Raw genomic sequence first — 15,263 nt, forward strand, 5'->3', positions numbered from 1 at the left:
CCAGGGCTCACCCTGTTGAACCTTCACCCCACCTCAATATTTTGGGCTCTTTATAACCTCCCTCAACTGGGTTTGTGGCTGGAGGACCATGAGAAATCACTCTGAGCAGTGGCTGAGCAGGGCAGGACTGCTGAAGACTGATGGGGCTGTCTGGAGTTCCTGAGCTCAGCCTGTGTTCTGCAGCATGACGGGAGTTTCAATTAACAGGGGCACCCATAAATAACCCTCCTAAAATGAAATGGAATTTTAAGGCTGCATTGGCATATTCCCTGTGATGCCATAGAGGCAATACCATGACTTTCCAGCTGAAGGGAGCTGATGAATTCTATTGACTTTCCCATCTCTTAGCAGAGTCCATCTATTGTAAGAATAAAATATGAAGTTAAAAAGTACAGGGATGGCTGGTGTTTTATGGGGGAAGGAGGACTAATAAGCTAGAACAGGTTGGCTGTGAGGAGTTTTCTATTGCTGAGCAGGAGGTGCTTTCCTGGCACCTTGTTCACCTTGTGTTACCTGTTACCTGAGCTGGGACAGGACTCATCCAAGGCCTTGGTACTGTTCTGTTGCCTTAATTACTGCTATTTTTCAGCTTGGTCCAAACCTGGATTTCATCTTATTCAGGCTGTGCTTTGGATAAACACTTCTTGGAGGTGCTGGAGATATCCACAGGACAAAGTTCAGAGTTACAGGAATATTCAGTCCATTGCTTCCAGTCCCTCCACCCAGAACCACCACGCTTCAAGGAAATCCCATCAGGATTAGAGGGGTTCAGACACAGTTTCTTCCACCCCGAACAACCTTTCCAGGTCTAAGCTGAAAATAGGCAGTTTGTATTGATGCTGGGGTTGCAGTTGAAGAGACGGAGATGAAGTGACAAGATCAGTTTGCCCTTAGGAACACGTTTGTATTGCGCCAAGTAATTGATGGGTTTTGTTGTGTTGGCACTGATGTGGTCCATGGGCTGATGGCCACCATCACTGCTCACAGCCACAATGAAGGCACCAGGCTGAGGATGGGGATGGTTCTGTGCTGCTGAGCTGCTGTCTCCAGCTCTCCTTAATTGAGAGATGCAAACCTGAGCCTGCAATAATGAGCTGTGGATAATGAGGTGTTGTCTGCAGGTGTAACTATGGCGGCTGCCTACAGCTGTGGTGGTAAAGTTGCTGGGTTTTATTTGAAAGCAGTGAGTGAGGTGCTGGAAATAATTTGCCAGAAAAAGGGGTATTTTTTCTGCTGTTATCTTCCCCTCTAACCCCCAGCTTTCCTTTGGCATTCTGTTTGGCTTGGCTGTGAGACCTAGCACATGTGGAGTGAAGACAAAAAGGAAATGATGGTGATAATCAGAATCATGATATGGTTTGGATTGAAAGGGACCTTAAAGCTCATCCAGCTCCAACCCCTGCCACGGGCAGGGACCACTTCCACTAGAGCAGCTTGCTCCAAGCCCCTGTGTCCAACCTGGCCTTGAACACTGCCAGGGATGGGGCAGCCACAGCTTCTCTGGGCACCCTGTGCCAGCGCCTCAGCACCCTCCCAGGGAAGAGCTTCTGCCTAAGAGCTCATCTCAGTCTCCCCTCTGGCAGGTTAAAGCCATTCCCCTTGGCCTGTCCCTACATCCCTTGTCCCAAGCCCCTCTCCAGGTTTCCTGCAGCCCCTTCAGGCACTGGAGCTGCTCTCAGGTCTCCCCTTCAGGAGCCTTCTCTTCTCCAGCTGACCCAGCCCAGCTCTCTCAGCCTGAAGCAGCAAAGTGCTGCTGTCTGATACACGTCATAGATTGAGGAAAGGTCTGATCTAATCTGTCACTGTTAATGATTAGCCAGGTGGGAAGTGGATCTCAAACTCCTGCCTTGTGTTAAATAGGTTGTGAGGTCATTCCTGGTGCAAAAAATGCAGCACTGGGTGTTACCTGCACATCAGGAGTGAGTGAGGAGCAAAAATGTATTGCAGAGTGGATGTATGTAGGGAGAAAGACTTTGGGAATAGATACTGTGTGAGAATGGGTATTAAAGCATGTAATATGGGCTCAGGTAGAGACCAAAGGTTCACTTTGGTGGTGGCTGCTGCAGCACAGTGTGAGGGTGTTCAGCCAGGAAGAGGCTCTATGTTGTGTATCAGGGGTTGGGCCACCCTGGATCTGCAGATGCAGTCCGGGTGTGAATGTGAACACCAGTGTCCACAGATGCAGCTCCGGAACGTGCCGGAGGGAGAGGATGAGGAATATTAATGGCTGGAGGATGCTGGGTCCCAATGCTGGGGAAGGGGATGGAGAGCACACTTCCAACAGGCATTTGAAGGTCACGTTTTCCAGCAGTGATGATGAGGAGCATTGGGAAGCTTGTCCTCTGCTGGGCACTGACTTCCATCGGGATTCTTGTGCCCCTTTTCTTTGGGAAGCTCTCACCCTGCTCCTATTCAGCTCAGTGCAAGCGCAGATTGGATGATATTGTGTGGTAGACAGAAGGGAAAGGAAGTGTTTGGGATTACTGGAAAGCTGGAACTGAGCCTAATGATAGGTAATTAGGTAAAAAGCTTAAGATGAATTTGGAGAAAAGTTTTATTATGGGGAGGGTATTTGTTGAGAGTCTGGTATAAGCTGGGATAAGTAGCAAAAGCCTTGCTGCTTGTAACGTTTGGATGTGGACAAGGCTTGGGAGATGATAGTTTAATGAGGAGCACTTAAACGAGCCTTATCACTTGCAGTTATCATCAGGCAGTTCAGACTGGGTGCTGGGAGGTCAGTGATTGCAGACAAGGCAATTGCAGTTCATAAAGGTGCCGGTGAGGCTGTGAAACAGCAACAGAGTTGATGTAGGTGCAGTTCTGGTAATTTAAAATATATTTATTTATTTATTTATATATATATAAAATATAAAAGGGTAAATACCTTATTTAAGGTGTTTGTTACAAGTATAAACCAGCCCAGAACTGGGAGCTTAAAGAGTTGCTGTTTAGTGCACAGATAACTGGAAGGATTCAAAAGGTGTTTGCACAAACGCTTCACTGATCCCCTTAAAGTGTAGATGTTTGGTAAATGGCCATGCAGTTGTGAGCATTGTCTACACAAGTTGCAGGAAGGAGCTGGATATTAGGCCATAAAATCTAGAAAGAAGCTTAATAATAGCTTTACCCTGGAGGGAAGGAATGCCATCGAGAGGGACCTCGACACACTTGTGAGGTGGGCTGATGCCAACCTCATGGAGTTTAACCGTGCCAAGTGCAAGGTCCTACACCTGGGTGGGAGCAATCCCAGCACAGCTACAGGTTGGGCAGAGAAGAGATTCAGAGCAGCCCTGTAGAGAAGGACTTGGGGGTGTTGGTTGATGAGAAAATGAACATGAGCCGGCTTCAGTGTGCGCTCACAGCCCAGAAAGCAACTGTATCCTGGGCTGCATCAAAAGCAGCGTGACCAGCAGGTCAAAGGAGCTGATCCTGCCCCTCTGCTCTGCTCCTGTGAGACCTCACCTGGAGCATTGTGTGCAGTTCTGGTGTCCTCAACATAAAAAGGACATGGAACTGTTGGAACAAGTCCAGAGGAGGCCACGAGGATGCTCAGGGACTGGAGCAGCTCCTGTATGGAGCCAGGCTGAGAACACTGGGGCTGTTCAGCCTGGAGAAGAGAAGCTGAGTGGAGACCTCAGAGCAGCTTCCGGTGTCTGAAGGGGGGCTATAGGGATGCTGGGGAGGGACTCTTCATTAGGTACTGGAGTGATAGGACAAGGGGTAACGGGTTAAAACTTAAACAGGGGAAGTTTAGATTGGATATAAGGAGGAAATTCTTTCCTGTTAGGGTGGTGAGGCAGTGGAATGGGTTGCCCAGGGAGGTTGTGAATGCTCCATCCCTGGCAGTGTTCAAGGCCAGGTTGGATGAGGCCTTGGGTGCCATGGTTTAGTGTGAGGTGTCCCTGCCATGGCAGGGGGTTGGAACTGGATGATCTTAAGGTCCTTTCCAACCCTAACTATTCTGTGATTCTAAGGTCCTGCTGGATATAAGTCATGATGGGGGGGGTGAACCTTGGTTTGTGTCTGTTTACAGAAAGAGAGATATGATGCTGAGCTGCTGTGCTCCACAGCTTGGCACTTCTAAACCAGAACCCCCAGTTTTGCTCCTTTACAAGCAGCTTTTATTGTGTTCCTTTATTTTTAACACGTTTCTAGCCAGAAACCTGCCCTCAGTACCAGACTTCAGCGTGGCGTGAACCTGACATTGTCTTTTAAGGAATTCTTCACCTGCAGCTCTCAACTTTTACTCTATTTCTGAGTTCTCTGACAAGAAGTTGTATTTATTTCTTCCCTGCTGTAATAACAGTAAACACCAACCATTGAACCAACACCCCCCCATTCAATTTTGACCTGTGATACAGTCAGAGCTCTGATTCATGCTTTATGTTGACATCTCATCGCGTTGCACAAGACCAGTTGCATCCGTCTAAGAAAGCTGAGATAAACCCAGTGTTTCAGTACAGGTCAGCTTGTTCCTGTGAGGTTCCATGGCCCCTTGTCAGGAATCCACTAGCAAAAAAACCCAAACAACCCAGAACAAACAGAGCCAAACCCATTTAAAATGGGATGAGATCTGAGCAAGGATGGGAGATGTTCCATGCTGGGGCTGGGATATGCTGTTGGGTATGGGCAGCAGAAGGCTAGGAGCAGCAGGCTGGCGTCTTATGAGGTGGTTCTTAAGCCTTTTATGTTTTTCAAAGTCCTTGAATTCCATTGGTCTTGATTTTTGTAATGTCAACTTTATCTCTTATGAACAAGAGCTGCTTCGCTATAAGGGGTATCAGGTGCTAGAGTCCTGTAAGACAGTTGGAAAAGTGGAGACACCAGGGACACCAGGGAAAAGCAGCTTGTGCCTTGGTAATGAAGGGCTTGGTTCTGCATGTACACATGAGGTTGACTTCCAGACTGGATCCTGCCTTTTCCCAAGCTGGAGTTGTTTGTTGTGTACCATTTGGGGGCTTCTCTGCTTGGTTGCAGTATTTCAGTGTGGAGAGAGCGGATGGCACCGCTTTCATCTTGTGTGTGTGTATTATCCCCATGTGACGTGTCCCTTGGTGGGGTTTGGGTATCTCATTTGAAGGCTGTAGTTTGCTTTCCCAGCTCCTGAAACCAGCCCTGTTAAGAGAGGAATGTGTTTTGAGGGGAAAATTGGTCTGTGAAGTCCTTGCTGAGCATGCTGGTGGTGGGGTGAGGGAGCCAACCTGCAAAATTCCTGGCTGAGGTGTTCATGCTGCGATTTAATTCTCCTTCCAATAGGGAATATTGAAGCTTTCCCAGCTCTTTACACGTTGCAGTGCAGGTTTCTGAAACACAGCGTGCTGTGGGTGAGTTTGTCGTTGTGCTTGCTTTTGCGAGCCTGCTTGGTTTTTATCCCATCTAAACTTGCTAAGAGGAGCCTGGTGCTGCCTCCCACCCCTTCTGCGCTGTGTGCAGAGCAGCAAGCCCAGGGAAGCAGAGGGGTTATTGCTGCAGTGTCCAAACCCCAGCAAGGTGCTGCTCAGACCCCATGGCACTACCTCTTTAAGAGCACAAGCGCACTGCGAGAGCTCCGCTTGCGAGAGGCAGGAGCTCAGGAGCCATCCCCGGCTGCTCAGGCTTGGATGGAGAGGAGAAGACCCTGAGCCCGCTCAATAGCCAAGCTCCCCGGGGGCCTGCAGCCAGGTAGGATGCAGCATTGCAAACAAAAGGCTTTGCCCGGGGAGCTGTGGGTTCTGGGGTGGTGATGGGGAAGTTTCAGCGGCGGCTGCCGGAGCTTTTCCCTTTTCCCTTTCAAGCGAGCCCTTGTGGTTCCCAGCCTGCTAAATTCGGTGCTTCTGCTGCCCGGGTGTTCACCTCCTGCACTGTGATTGCATGTTCCATAGAGACGAGGCTGCAGAGGGGGAACCAGGCTCTTTGAGCAGCTCGCTGCCATCAAACACCTCTGAAGCATTCCTAGCACCAAAAAGCCAAAGGAAGAGCTTGAATTGGACGTGGCTTCGTGCCCTTGTGTCATCTCGCGTGATGGTTTGATCTTGGGGTGTTTTCAGGCCTTTAACACTCAAGTTTCAGGACAGGCAGGGACATGCACCGGGATTATGCAACCCCAGGGATGGCTGGTGGGAGACTGGGTCTGTGCAGGGAGAGAAATCATTACTTCTGGAATGTTTGTGTGTGAGGCATTTGCCTGCATGCCCCTGGGTACCCGCAGATCTGTTTATTCATGTGAGAAGGGGCTTACTTGGTCCTGTCAGCTGGAAGTGAAGGAAGAGGCCATCAGTGCATGCTGGGGATAAAATGGTTGCTGGTTGCTGGAAATGAGTTTAGGTGAAAAGGAAAATGAATCCATTTTGGAAGGAAACGGGAATAGTGTGTTCTCTATCCCCCTCCAATCGCGGGAGCAGGAGCAGAGCAGAAAGACCTGTGCAGATCCGTGCTGTAAGAGCTGGTTTTACTGCATGTTCCAGGCTGTTCATTGCAGTAAAAGCACACAAAAACTGTGCAGCATTTCAGTTTGGTGATTAGAGCAAGCAGACAAAATGGGATACAAGGAGGAGGCTTCTGCAGGAAATTCCTCCTGGCGTGTATTTAACTCTGCCTCTGGTAGTGCCTCCGACCACTCCATCTGATGGGGCAGCTCTGAGCTCTGCTCCGGGTTTATTCCTTAATCACTTTATGGAGGAATTGTGGATGCTTCCTCTTGGAGCGTGGCTGTGGCTGTTCAACTCAACCATCCCCTCCTCCTCGTAGGGACGCTTCTGGTTTCAGGAAGGATCCTGTTTGGTTTCTGTCTTTGCCTGCCCTCTCCCACCGGGTCTTTATAGCTCCTGAAATTCCCCAGCTTGTAATCCCTGCTGCAGGCAGATGGGGACTGGGTGGAACTCCCATTGCAGCTGTGCTGCTTTTATTAGCCTGCCACAAGCACCTCGCTTACGTGGGCTTTTAAATATATATATTTCATGAGTTAATGAGCCCTGAACAGCGATGAAGAGAATCCCGTTAGTGCTGCCCGCTGCCTGTGTCCTTCTCTTAGTTTTTAGCACGATGCTGATGGAGGAAGGAGTCGTTCAGCTGACACAGGCGTGAGGAGCAGGGGTGTAGTTCCCCTGCACTGGGATTTAAGAGGTTCCCCTCGCTCCTGCTGTTTGGCTTCGTTGCCCGCCTCATCTGTTCTCGCTGCGGTAATGGAAGGAGCTCTGACAACGGTGTGAGGTTTGGATTCAGCTTTGCTTTTCCATCCCTTCGCCCTCCCTTCCCTTCCCACCCTCCTGGATCGTTTCGGAGCATGGCTGCACAAATAGTTGGAGCCGTGCAGCTGAAGAGGGTGACGTGGGTGGCAGGGATATAGGGGGGAGGAGGAGGGCACAGGATCCTCTGGAATTGGATCTAAGCGTGCCGGAATAGTGACATGAAAGAGCTGCCTGAATTATTCAGCATATCCTCATTTTCTTCACGCTGTGGTTCATTAAATGCTGCAAGAGAGCCAGGCTGGGTTATCCTTTACCCCTTGAAGTGTTATCCTTTACCTCCTGTGTGTGATGGGGGCAGCGGGAGGGCAGTTTGTGCTGCACCTCAAGTGGTGCAGCTCCCAGTGGCACTGAGATCTCGGTGTGGTGAAAGGTGCTGAGTGCCCCAGGGCACACTTTGCTATGGACACAGAGGTGATGCTGCTGCTGGGTGAGGGTCCACTTCCCACCTGCCTGCTGTGACCCGTTCATGTCCCATGGTGTGGTCTCTGTGCTGTCACTCTTAACCCAGCTCTAGGTGAAAGAGCCTCCTAAGTGAGAGCCTGCTGATGGACTTGTGCTTCTGGAGCAGTGGCAGCCGTTGCCCCAGGCAGGGCTCCTTGGGCAGACCCATTCTCTGATCCTGTGTCTCTGTGTGGAGTTTAAGGCGGTTTTGTCCCTATCAGTTTCACATCCAGGTCAAGTCCTTTGGCAAAAAGGACTTAAATGGGTTCCTTTTAATCTGATGACAATCTTCACTTCCTAGAAGTGATCTTAAACAGCAACCCCAAACTCTGCAAGTCCATCGAAACTCCTTCCTTCAGGCGGCTCTTCCTGGGTGCAAAAAGAGAGGTTGCTCTGCTCAAAGAAGATTATTTCCTCCTGGCTTATATAAGTTCTAAAATAGGAAAATAAATCCCAACCTTTGCGAGGATGAAGCCGTTTTCCAAACTCGGGGAGATCCCTTCGGAAGCAGAGGCTGCTCCAGTTGATTGTCAGACCTGCCTCCAGATGGGAAGCCTCAGCTCTGAGGGAAGGGTGGCAGCTTGACCCGGGGCCTGTGTCCTACCCGTCTGCATCACCTGGTGATTGTGGGGTGAGGGCTGGTGCTGCAGCCTTTGCATGCACAGAATGTGGAGGGTTTGTTCTGCCTTGCAGTGTGTCTCTAACCCTCCTCTCCCAAATTTTAGCGTTTCCGAAAGTGGGGAATGAAGGGAAGGAAGACCCTCGGGATGCAGGCTGGGAGCAGCATCTCAGCCCCGCTGAACTCTGTGGCAAATCTTCCTGTTCTTTCGCTTGAGTCAGGATTTTGCAGCTGATGTTGTTGTTAAAAACCTCTTTATTTGATCAAACACCACCACTTGTGCATGAGGCTGCAAATCAAAGACGAGCCTTAGAGCCTGCAGAGCAATTCTGGCCCTCATTTAGAAGGGAAAAAGGGATGGAAGATGAGTGAGCACCGTCCTGGTAACAGTGCTGGATCCTCATCTCAGTTCTCTCCGTCAGAGCTGGTTGTAGGTGTCCTGTTCTACACCTGCCAGGCTTTAGCAGGGACATCACTTACGTGCAGAGGTGTTGTGAAGGTCAGTGGTGTCTCTTCCCTTCATAATCCTATAATACAGGATTTTATCGTGTCTGGCTTCAAGCCTTGAATACAAAACCAAACGGGAAGGTTTTAGGGCAATTTCCCATCCTGCTGGGAGAAGGCAGACCTTATAGTGACATGTTTGGGATCAAAACAGTGGGATATTGTCAATGAGTTTCTGCTCTGCATCACATTGGTCCTGGAGGAGATCTGGCTGGGCCGTGCTGCAGGCACGCAGCAGATGCAGAGCAGCTCATGTCTGAACATTCCTTGCTTCAACCTTGAAGTTCCATCTGGTTTAAGGCAGGGAGCAGGTCAGGTTGTGGAGCTGGGGTTGCTATGACACTTACCAGTGCTGCCGCTGAGATGTTGGTCCCTGCAAAGGTTTGGGCAGCAACACGTGGGGCAGAGCGAGGACTTTTGGAGGACTCAGACTAATGTTCCAGGTTCAAAATTCAATTTACAGCTATTTGTTTCCCCACTGGAACAAACCCCAAGAAGAGTTTTCATGATTGTCATAGAACCATCATAGAATCACAGAGTGGTTTGAGTTGGAAGGGACCTTAAAGCTCATCCAGTTCCAGCCCCCTTCCCACAGCCCTCTGTCTGAAGCCCCTCTCCAGGTTTCTTGTAGCTCCTTTAGGCACTGGAGCTGCTCTAAGGTTTCCCCTTAAGCCCAGGACATGGGGGATTCTGGCTGCCAACCAAACGCATTATCAGTGGTATCCACAATCGCGTTCCTGTGTGAGATCTGCTTTGCTGGTGTGTGTGAGAAAATCAGTCAGTTCATAAAATCATAGAATAGTTTGGGTTGGAAAGAACCTTAAGCTCATCCAGTTCAACCCCCTGCCATGGGCAGGGACACCTCACGCTAAACCATACCACCCAAGGCTCTGTCCAACCTGGCCTTGAACACTGCCAGGGATGGAGCATTCACAGCCTCCCTGGGCAACCCATTCCAGTGCCTCAGCGCCCTCACAGTAAACAATTTCCTCCTTATATCCAATCTAAACTTCCCCTGTTTCAGTTTTAACCCATTACCCCTTGTCCTGTCACTACATCCCTAATGAAGAGTCCTTCCCCAGCATCCCTATAGGCCCCCTTCAGATACTGGAAGCTGCTCTGAGGTCTCTCAGTTGGGCTGCTCTCATTTTCCAAGAGGCTTTGACATACGAAGTGGAAACAGAAAGGTGAAGTCTGAATACGGCATTGAGTGGAAAACGTCTCAGCAGGTTAAGGATGGCTTCTGTCTGACAGCGGGCATCGGGTGTTGTGTAGGGATGCGCTGGGCCTAAGGCCACAAGGAGTTAGCTAAGTCAGGAGGCTTTGTTCTTTTAAATACCTGCATCCTCTTGCGTTATTCCACAAGTAAAACGCATCCTGGCTTGTTTGTTTCTGGCATGAAGTCTTTACCCACTTCATTTCCCCTCTGTGTTCCCACAATACCTTTCCAATTTCAGAAAGAAACTGCAATTTGCCTTTAAATAACCTGGCAGCAGCTCTTCAGAGCCTCACGTCTGGGTGGCAGCCCCTTTTAGCAGCGCTGCCGGTGGGAGGCTGAGGGAAGGAGTCGCTGGTTGCAGGGAGCCAAACGCGGCAACAATCGCGGCCCGATTCCTGCCTGCTTTGCAGAACGGGCTCTGCCATTGTCCAGCAGAGCTCTGCTGACCAGCGGGTTTGTGTGCCTGCATGCGGAGGGCTCGTGGGCTCGGCGTGGTTTTTTCCCTTACTCTTCACAAAAATAGAGGTGGGGGAGTCTCTCGACAGGACCAAGGTTTTGTGGATCGGTCAGCAATCTGTTTGCTTCCAGTTCCTGTATCTGACATCTGATCCTCACTGTGCTCCTCCTTTGGGAAACCTTGATGGATCCTAGCCGCCTGGTTGGATGTGAGTGCCCCGGGGATGTGTGTGTGTGTCTGCCTGAGCGTGGGAGCTGATGGTCACCCAGCACCCAGCCCTCCCTGGGACGTGTCTTTCCTTAACGTGGTGTGTTGCAGGATTCCCCGGGGTCCTGTGCAGCAGCCCCTCGAGGACCGGATCTTCACTCCAACCGTCTCCGCTGTGTACAGCACTGTGAGTATCTGCTGGTGCCAGGAGCGTGTTCTCCAGGCATAAGGAAATGGGAGATTCCTTTCAAACCCAACACCATTACACAATTGCAGTTAACATTTGTAAATCACAATTTACAATTAAAAAAACCCCACAACATTGGTTTTTGCCTCCTGAAATAAGTGATGCTGGATGAAGACCATTTTGTCACATGTAAGTAGGAAAAGAAGAAAGCCTGGGGACTTCCATATCCAATCCTTTTTTTGTTGGGTGTCTGTAGTTTTATTTAGCATGGGGTTTCCTAACAGAGTTTCACCTGAGTGGGAATGTTCCTGGCCATGGTTTCAGGCTGTTGGCTCTGCCCCTTTCCTGCCTCCTGCATCTCAAAGACTGCCTTGTTGTGCTTTAGTCCTGCACCTTTCTAAGGGTTTCTTATCGGGAAAGCAATCAAGGAAGATTGGTTTTTCAGGTGAAACATTCCATTACCCAGAGGAAAAGGTGCTTTGATTGTAGGTTGGATATTTGGGATAGGAGCTTTCGGCTCCCTGTCCTTTGTGTTTGTAATTCTTGAAGAAACTTAGCTGAGAAATGTGGTGAAGTTTATTTGTGAACGTTTGATCCTGGTTTCCTTTCTTTTTTTTTTTCATGGCGGTAGCTGGAAGCCCAGTGTTATTTATGAGCTTTGCTAAATCAGCACAGCCCTGGGAAAGGAATATTTTGCTTTTCTGGTGGGATAGCACAAATATTTCTAATGGCAAAACCCCGCTTTTAAGCTGCTCTTTTTAATTATTGGGAAAACGGGAAGAAAAGCTGTAGATGGGAAAAATTAGCTGTATTTTATGCAGTGACATAAGCTGCTTATAGAAAAACATAAGCTGTTGTATGAGGTTTTCTCCTTCCCCCTGTTTGCATGAATAGCTTGTGGTGGGGTTATCAGCTCTGTGTGTGGAGTCTGGGTCTGAAGCATCTTCAGCCCCTTCCTTTTTTGGGTTGTAGGGAAGAGCTTTGTGATCCCCTTTTCCACCACAGACACTGCTGGCATGGGATGCAGAGCCGGGCTTTGCACAGGATTAAGTGCCAACGTGTGCTGTCCAGTGCCCCTGGGTCCAAGAAAGGCAGAGACTTGAGTGATAGTTGGGATACCAGGAGCAGGAAGATAGTTGGATAGTAGGAGCAGCAAGCCTCAGGCTTGAGCATGGATGCTGTGGTGGGCAGGAGGCAGCAGGTTTCCATCCAGGTGAGTCAGAAGGGTTGGGATACAACGCTGATGAGGGTTTAACAGTTTGAGCTTTGTGGCTTTGACAGCAGTTGGATTGCCAGGCTCCAGGTGTGGACAGGTTGTTGGGGTGGTTTTTTTGCTCCCCCTGTCCTCAGTACCATACATATGCATATCCACACAGACGTATGCAGTATGTATGCAAAAAAGCAAACCCAAAGGAACACAAATGTACAAACAGTTACAATAAATAATTCAGTTTATCCTTTATATACCCCATAAAACACTTAAACCCCACTTTAAATACATCTGAATTGCTCTGGGGGGGAAGAAGAAGGTTCTTTTTTATCAATTCGTTCCTCCAAAGATATAATTCAGATGCCTGTGGGGAAAATATGACTGTGAAAATTTAAATGAATGTAAAATATAAAAGTAACTGTGAAGAATGACCTAAAATAGGGTTTGAGTGTGGAAAAATACCACTCCTTGATGTGGGACCGGAATAGAAGCCAGGACTGGAGTAGCTCAGTTCTGGGCTTGAAGAAAACACAAGTTTGAAAGAAAATTTCATGGTTTAGAGAAAGGAGAGAAATTTCTCAGCTCGGTTCCTTCTGAGCTTCTATTTGAAGCCTTTGGCAGATGGCAAATGTAGAGTAAGTCCTTGCTCAGATGAATTCGGGTGGAGGAGGCACGTGATGGAGGTCCTTGACAAATTCATTCATCGCGGGTCTCTCTGCTTTATTCCACGAGGAGCAACGTTGTGTGCTTCAGTTCTGGGTTTGCAACGAAGAGGTTCTGTGTAGTGTCTGATGTAGTTTGTCTACACATGACAAAACTCACACCGTCACGGGTATGGCAGAGCACCATCGGCAGCACCTGGCTCTGCTCTTCCACTGCCGCCCTGCGCTGCTCAGTCCTCCTGTGCGGGCCCCTGCATGGGGCAGGTTTCAAACACATGTGTTCCCATGGAGGAAGGCTGCTCTGGGAAGAGGTCTGAGGTCTGGTACCAGCTCATGGTGACTCTGAGCTGCTGTGGTGGTTTCCCTGGAGGTTGTATTGTGTGTGGGGTGGGAGGATGAATCATCCAGGTGTCACATCACAGTCACAGAATGGTTTGGGTTGGAAGGGACCTTAAAGCTCCTCCAGCTCCAACCCCTGCCACGGGCAGGGACCCCTTCCACTAGAGCAGCTTGCTCCAAGCCCCTGTGTCCAACCTGGCCTTGAACACTGCCAGGGATGGGGCAGCCACAGCTTCTCTGGGCACCCTGTGCCAGCGTCTCAGCACCCTCACAGGGAAGAGCTTCTGCCTAAGAGCTCATCTCAGTCTCCCCTCTGGCAGGTTAAAGCCATTCCTCTTGGCCTGTCCCTACATCCCTTGTCCCAAGCCCCTCTCCAGGTTTCCTGCAGCCCCTTCAGGCACTGGAGCTGCTCTCAGGTCTCCCCTTCAGGAGCCTTCTCTTCTCCAGGCTGCCCCAGCCCAGCTCTCTCAGCCTGGCTCCAGAGCAGAGCTGCTCCAGCCCTCGCAGCATCTCCATGGCCTCCTCTGGCCTCGCTCCAACAGGTCCACGTCCTTCCCCTGTTTGGGGGTCATGGGCAGCCCACAGCTGAAACCACTATTTTTAGTGAGGTAAAGATGATCAGTAACTTGGTTATCTTTTCCATGCCTTTCCACGTGTGTTATCAGGACATCAGTTGCACATTCCTGAGCTCTTTTTTTTTCCAGAATTACATGCTGCTTGCCAAAAACGGGAATGGAAAATCATGTGGCTTTCGCTGTGAGCCCCGGTAATCTCCCCCCAAACAAAAGCAGAGGAACACGTTCCCCTGTTGGTCAGAGATGGGAGGTGAGGAAGAGGCACAGTGTGGTTTGTCAGGTGAAATTAGGTTTGTCTGAGCACGTGGAGATGCTCAAAATTCCTCCCAAGACTTCGTAGAACCTCTTTGTCAATGAAACCGTACTGGTGTTAAAACCAAACCCACCGAACCCCGATGTCTGCCATCTTCATGCATTTTATATAGAATACTTTAGAAAATGCTGATACCTGGTACGTTGTTGGAGTCTATTTTATAATAAATAAACCCATTAGAATTATTTTAAAGCAAATCCCAGTTGGAAAGAGCTGTTACAATGAACTGATCTTGTGATCATTTCCCCTCATCAGCAATGGAGAATGCTGTATCGTGAGAGCTGTGTTTGGACATAGAATCATGGAATGGTTTGGGTTGGAAGGGACCTTAAAGCTCATCCAGTTTCAACCCCCTGCCATGGGCAGTGAAGATTTGGGTTTGGTCTTGTAGAGCAGCTGCTTGAGTGGTGTTCCCTAATTCTTCATACTGCAAGAACTTAAGGCAATTGCTCGTACATCTGCTGTCAGATCCCAAACCTGTGGAGTCTGGAACAGGGAATGAGAATGAAGTTTGGGCTCTCTTGTTAAATATTGTAGAGAAATAAATGCAAAGACCTTTTTGCCTTGAAGTTAGAGGCTCCTGACACAAAGGGAGCTGCACCAAAGGCGACCTCAGATACCCCGGACCACCATGTGTGCCGGCACACAGAGTAGTGCGGGCTGGTTTCTGCTGAACCTGAAATGACTGTGGAGATACGTTCAGAAGCAGATGTGCTCTTCAGCGTCAGCACAAGGTGTGAGCTGGGAATCGGATATAAACAAGGGCTGTGTAACACATATCCACTCCTCACACCTTTTGGGTAGATGATGGTGGAGGATCATAACTGGTGGTAACGTTGTGATCTCAAGCGCTGCAGCTTGGACCAGAAATACTTTGGGATATACTTCTAAGAGCTAAGGGACAGCATTGACTCCTGGAGTAGGACTGAGTGCTATGTGAGATGCCTGTTTGGAGAGAAGTGCTTGCAGGCTGGTTGGGTGCAGCGTTGAGCAGAGTTTCTGTAGCATGGCTAACTCTGTGTTAGCGCATGGTGTTAACTCTGGTCTCACCGTGTCCCTTTGGAGCAGATACCACCTCCTGTCAGGTTGCCCAACTCAGTAGTAAAGAAGGTGATGGGAAGGTGAGGTGTTGAAGACCTTTTTTGCCCCAAATTGTCAGCAACTAAGCTTGACTCCATCATTCCCTTCTTTGGGTGTCTATTGGGTTGCTTTGCTGCAGCAGGATGCTGCGCCTTGATGCCTCCTGGTAGCTTCAAACCCAGCAGAGGTACTGTGATCTGCCTTTATGTCCTTTAAAGGGATCT

The 15,263-nt window shown here is 49.4% G+C and overlaps 1 protein-coding gene across 16 annotated transcripts in view; it reads left to right on the forward strand.

The window, feature by feature from the left end:
• Positions 1-15,263, forward strand: part of EIF4G3 (eukaryotic translation initiation factor 4 gamma 3) — a 149,524-nt gene that overhangs the window by 34,244 nt on the left and 100,017 nt on the right. For 13 of the 16 annotated variants that reach the window (XR_008970803.1, XM_057398548.1, XM_057398549.1 and 10 more), the window contains exon 2: positions 10,785-10,860. Coding sequence is in view for 3 of the 16 variants with exons in the window: in XM_057398557.1 (XP_057254540.1) it covers positions 10,690-10,860 (171 nt within the window). In the remaining 13 variants the exon portion in view is untranslated. Of the gene's footprint in view, positions 1-10,135; positions 10,861-15,263 lie in introns of those variants that run through there. The other 3 variants (XM_057398557.1, XM_057398559.1, XM_057398563.1) reach the window with 1 other exon arrangement.

The sequence above is a fragment of the Pezoporus wallicus genome, unplaced genomic scaffold (genome assembly GCF_028554395.1).
Source record: "Pezoporus wallicus isolate ANWC-B61680 ecotype Strahan unplaced genomic scaffold, APGP_CSIRO_Pwel_v1 contig_14383, whole genome shotgun sequence".
Taxonomy (NCBI): Eukaryota; Metazoa; Chordata; class Aves; order Psittaciformes; family Psittacidae; genus Pezoporus; species Pezoporus wallicus.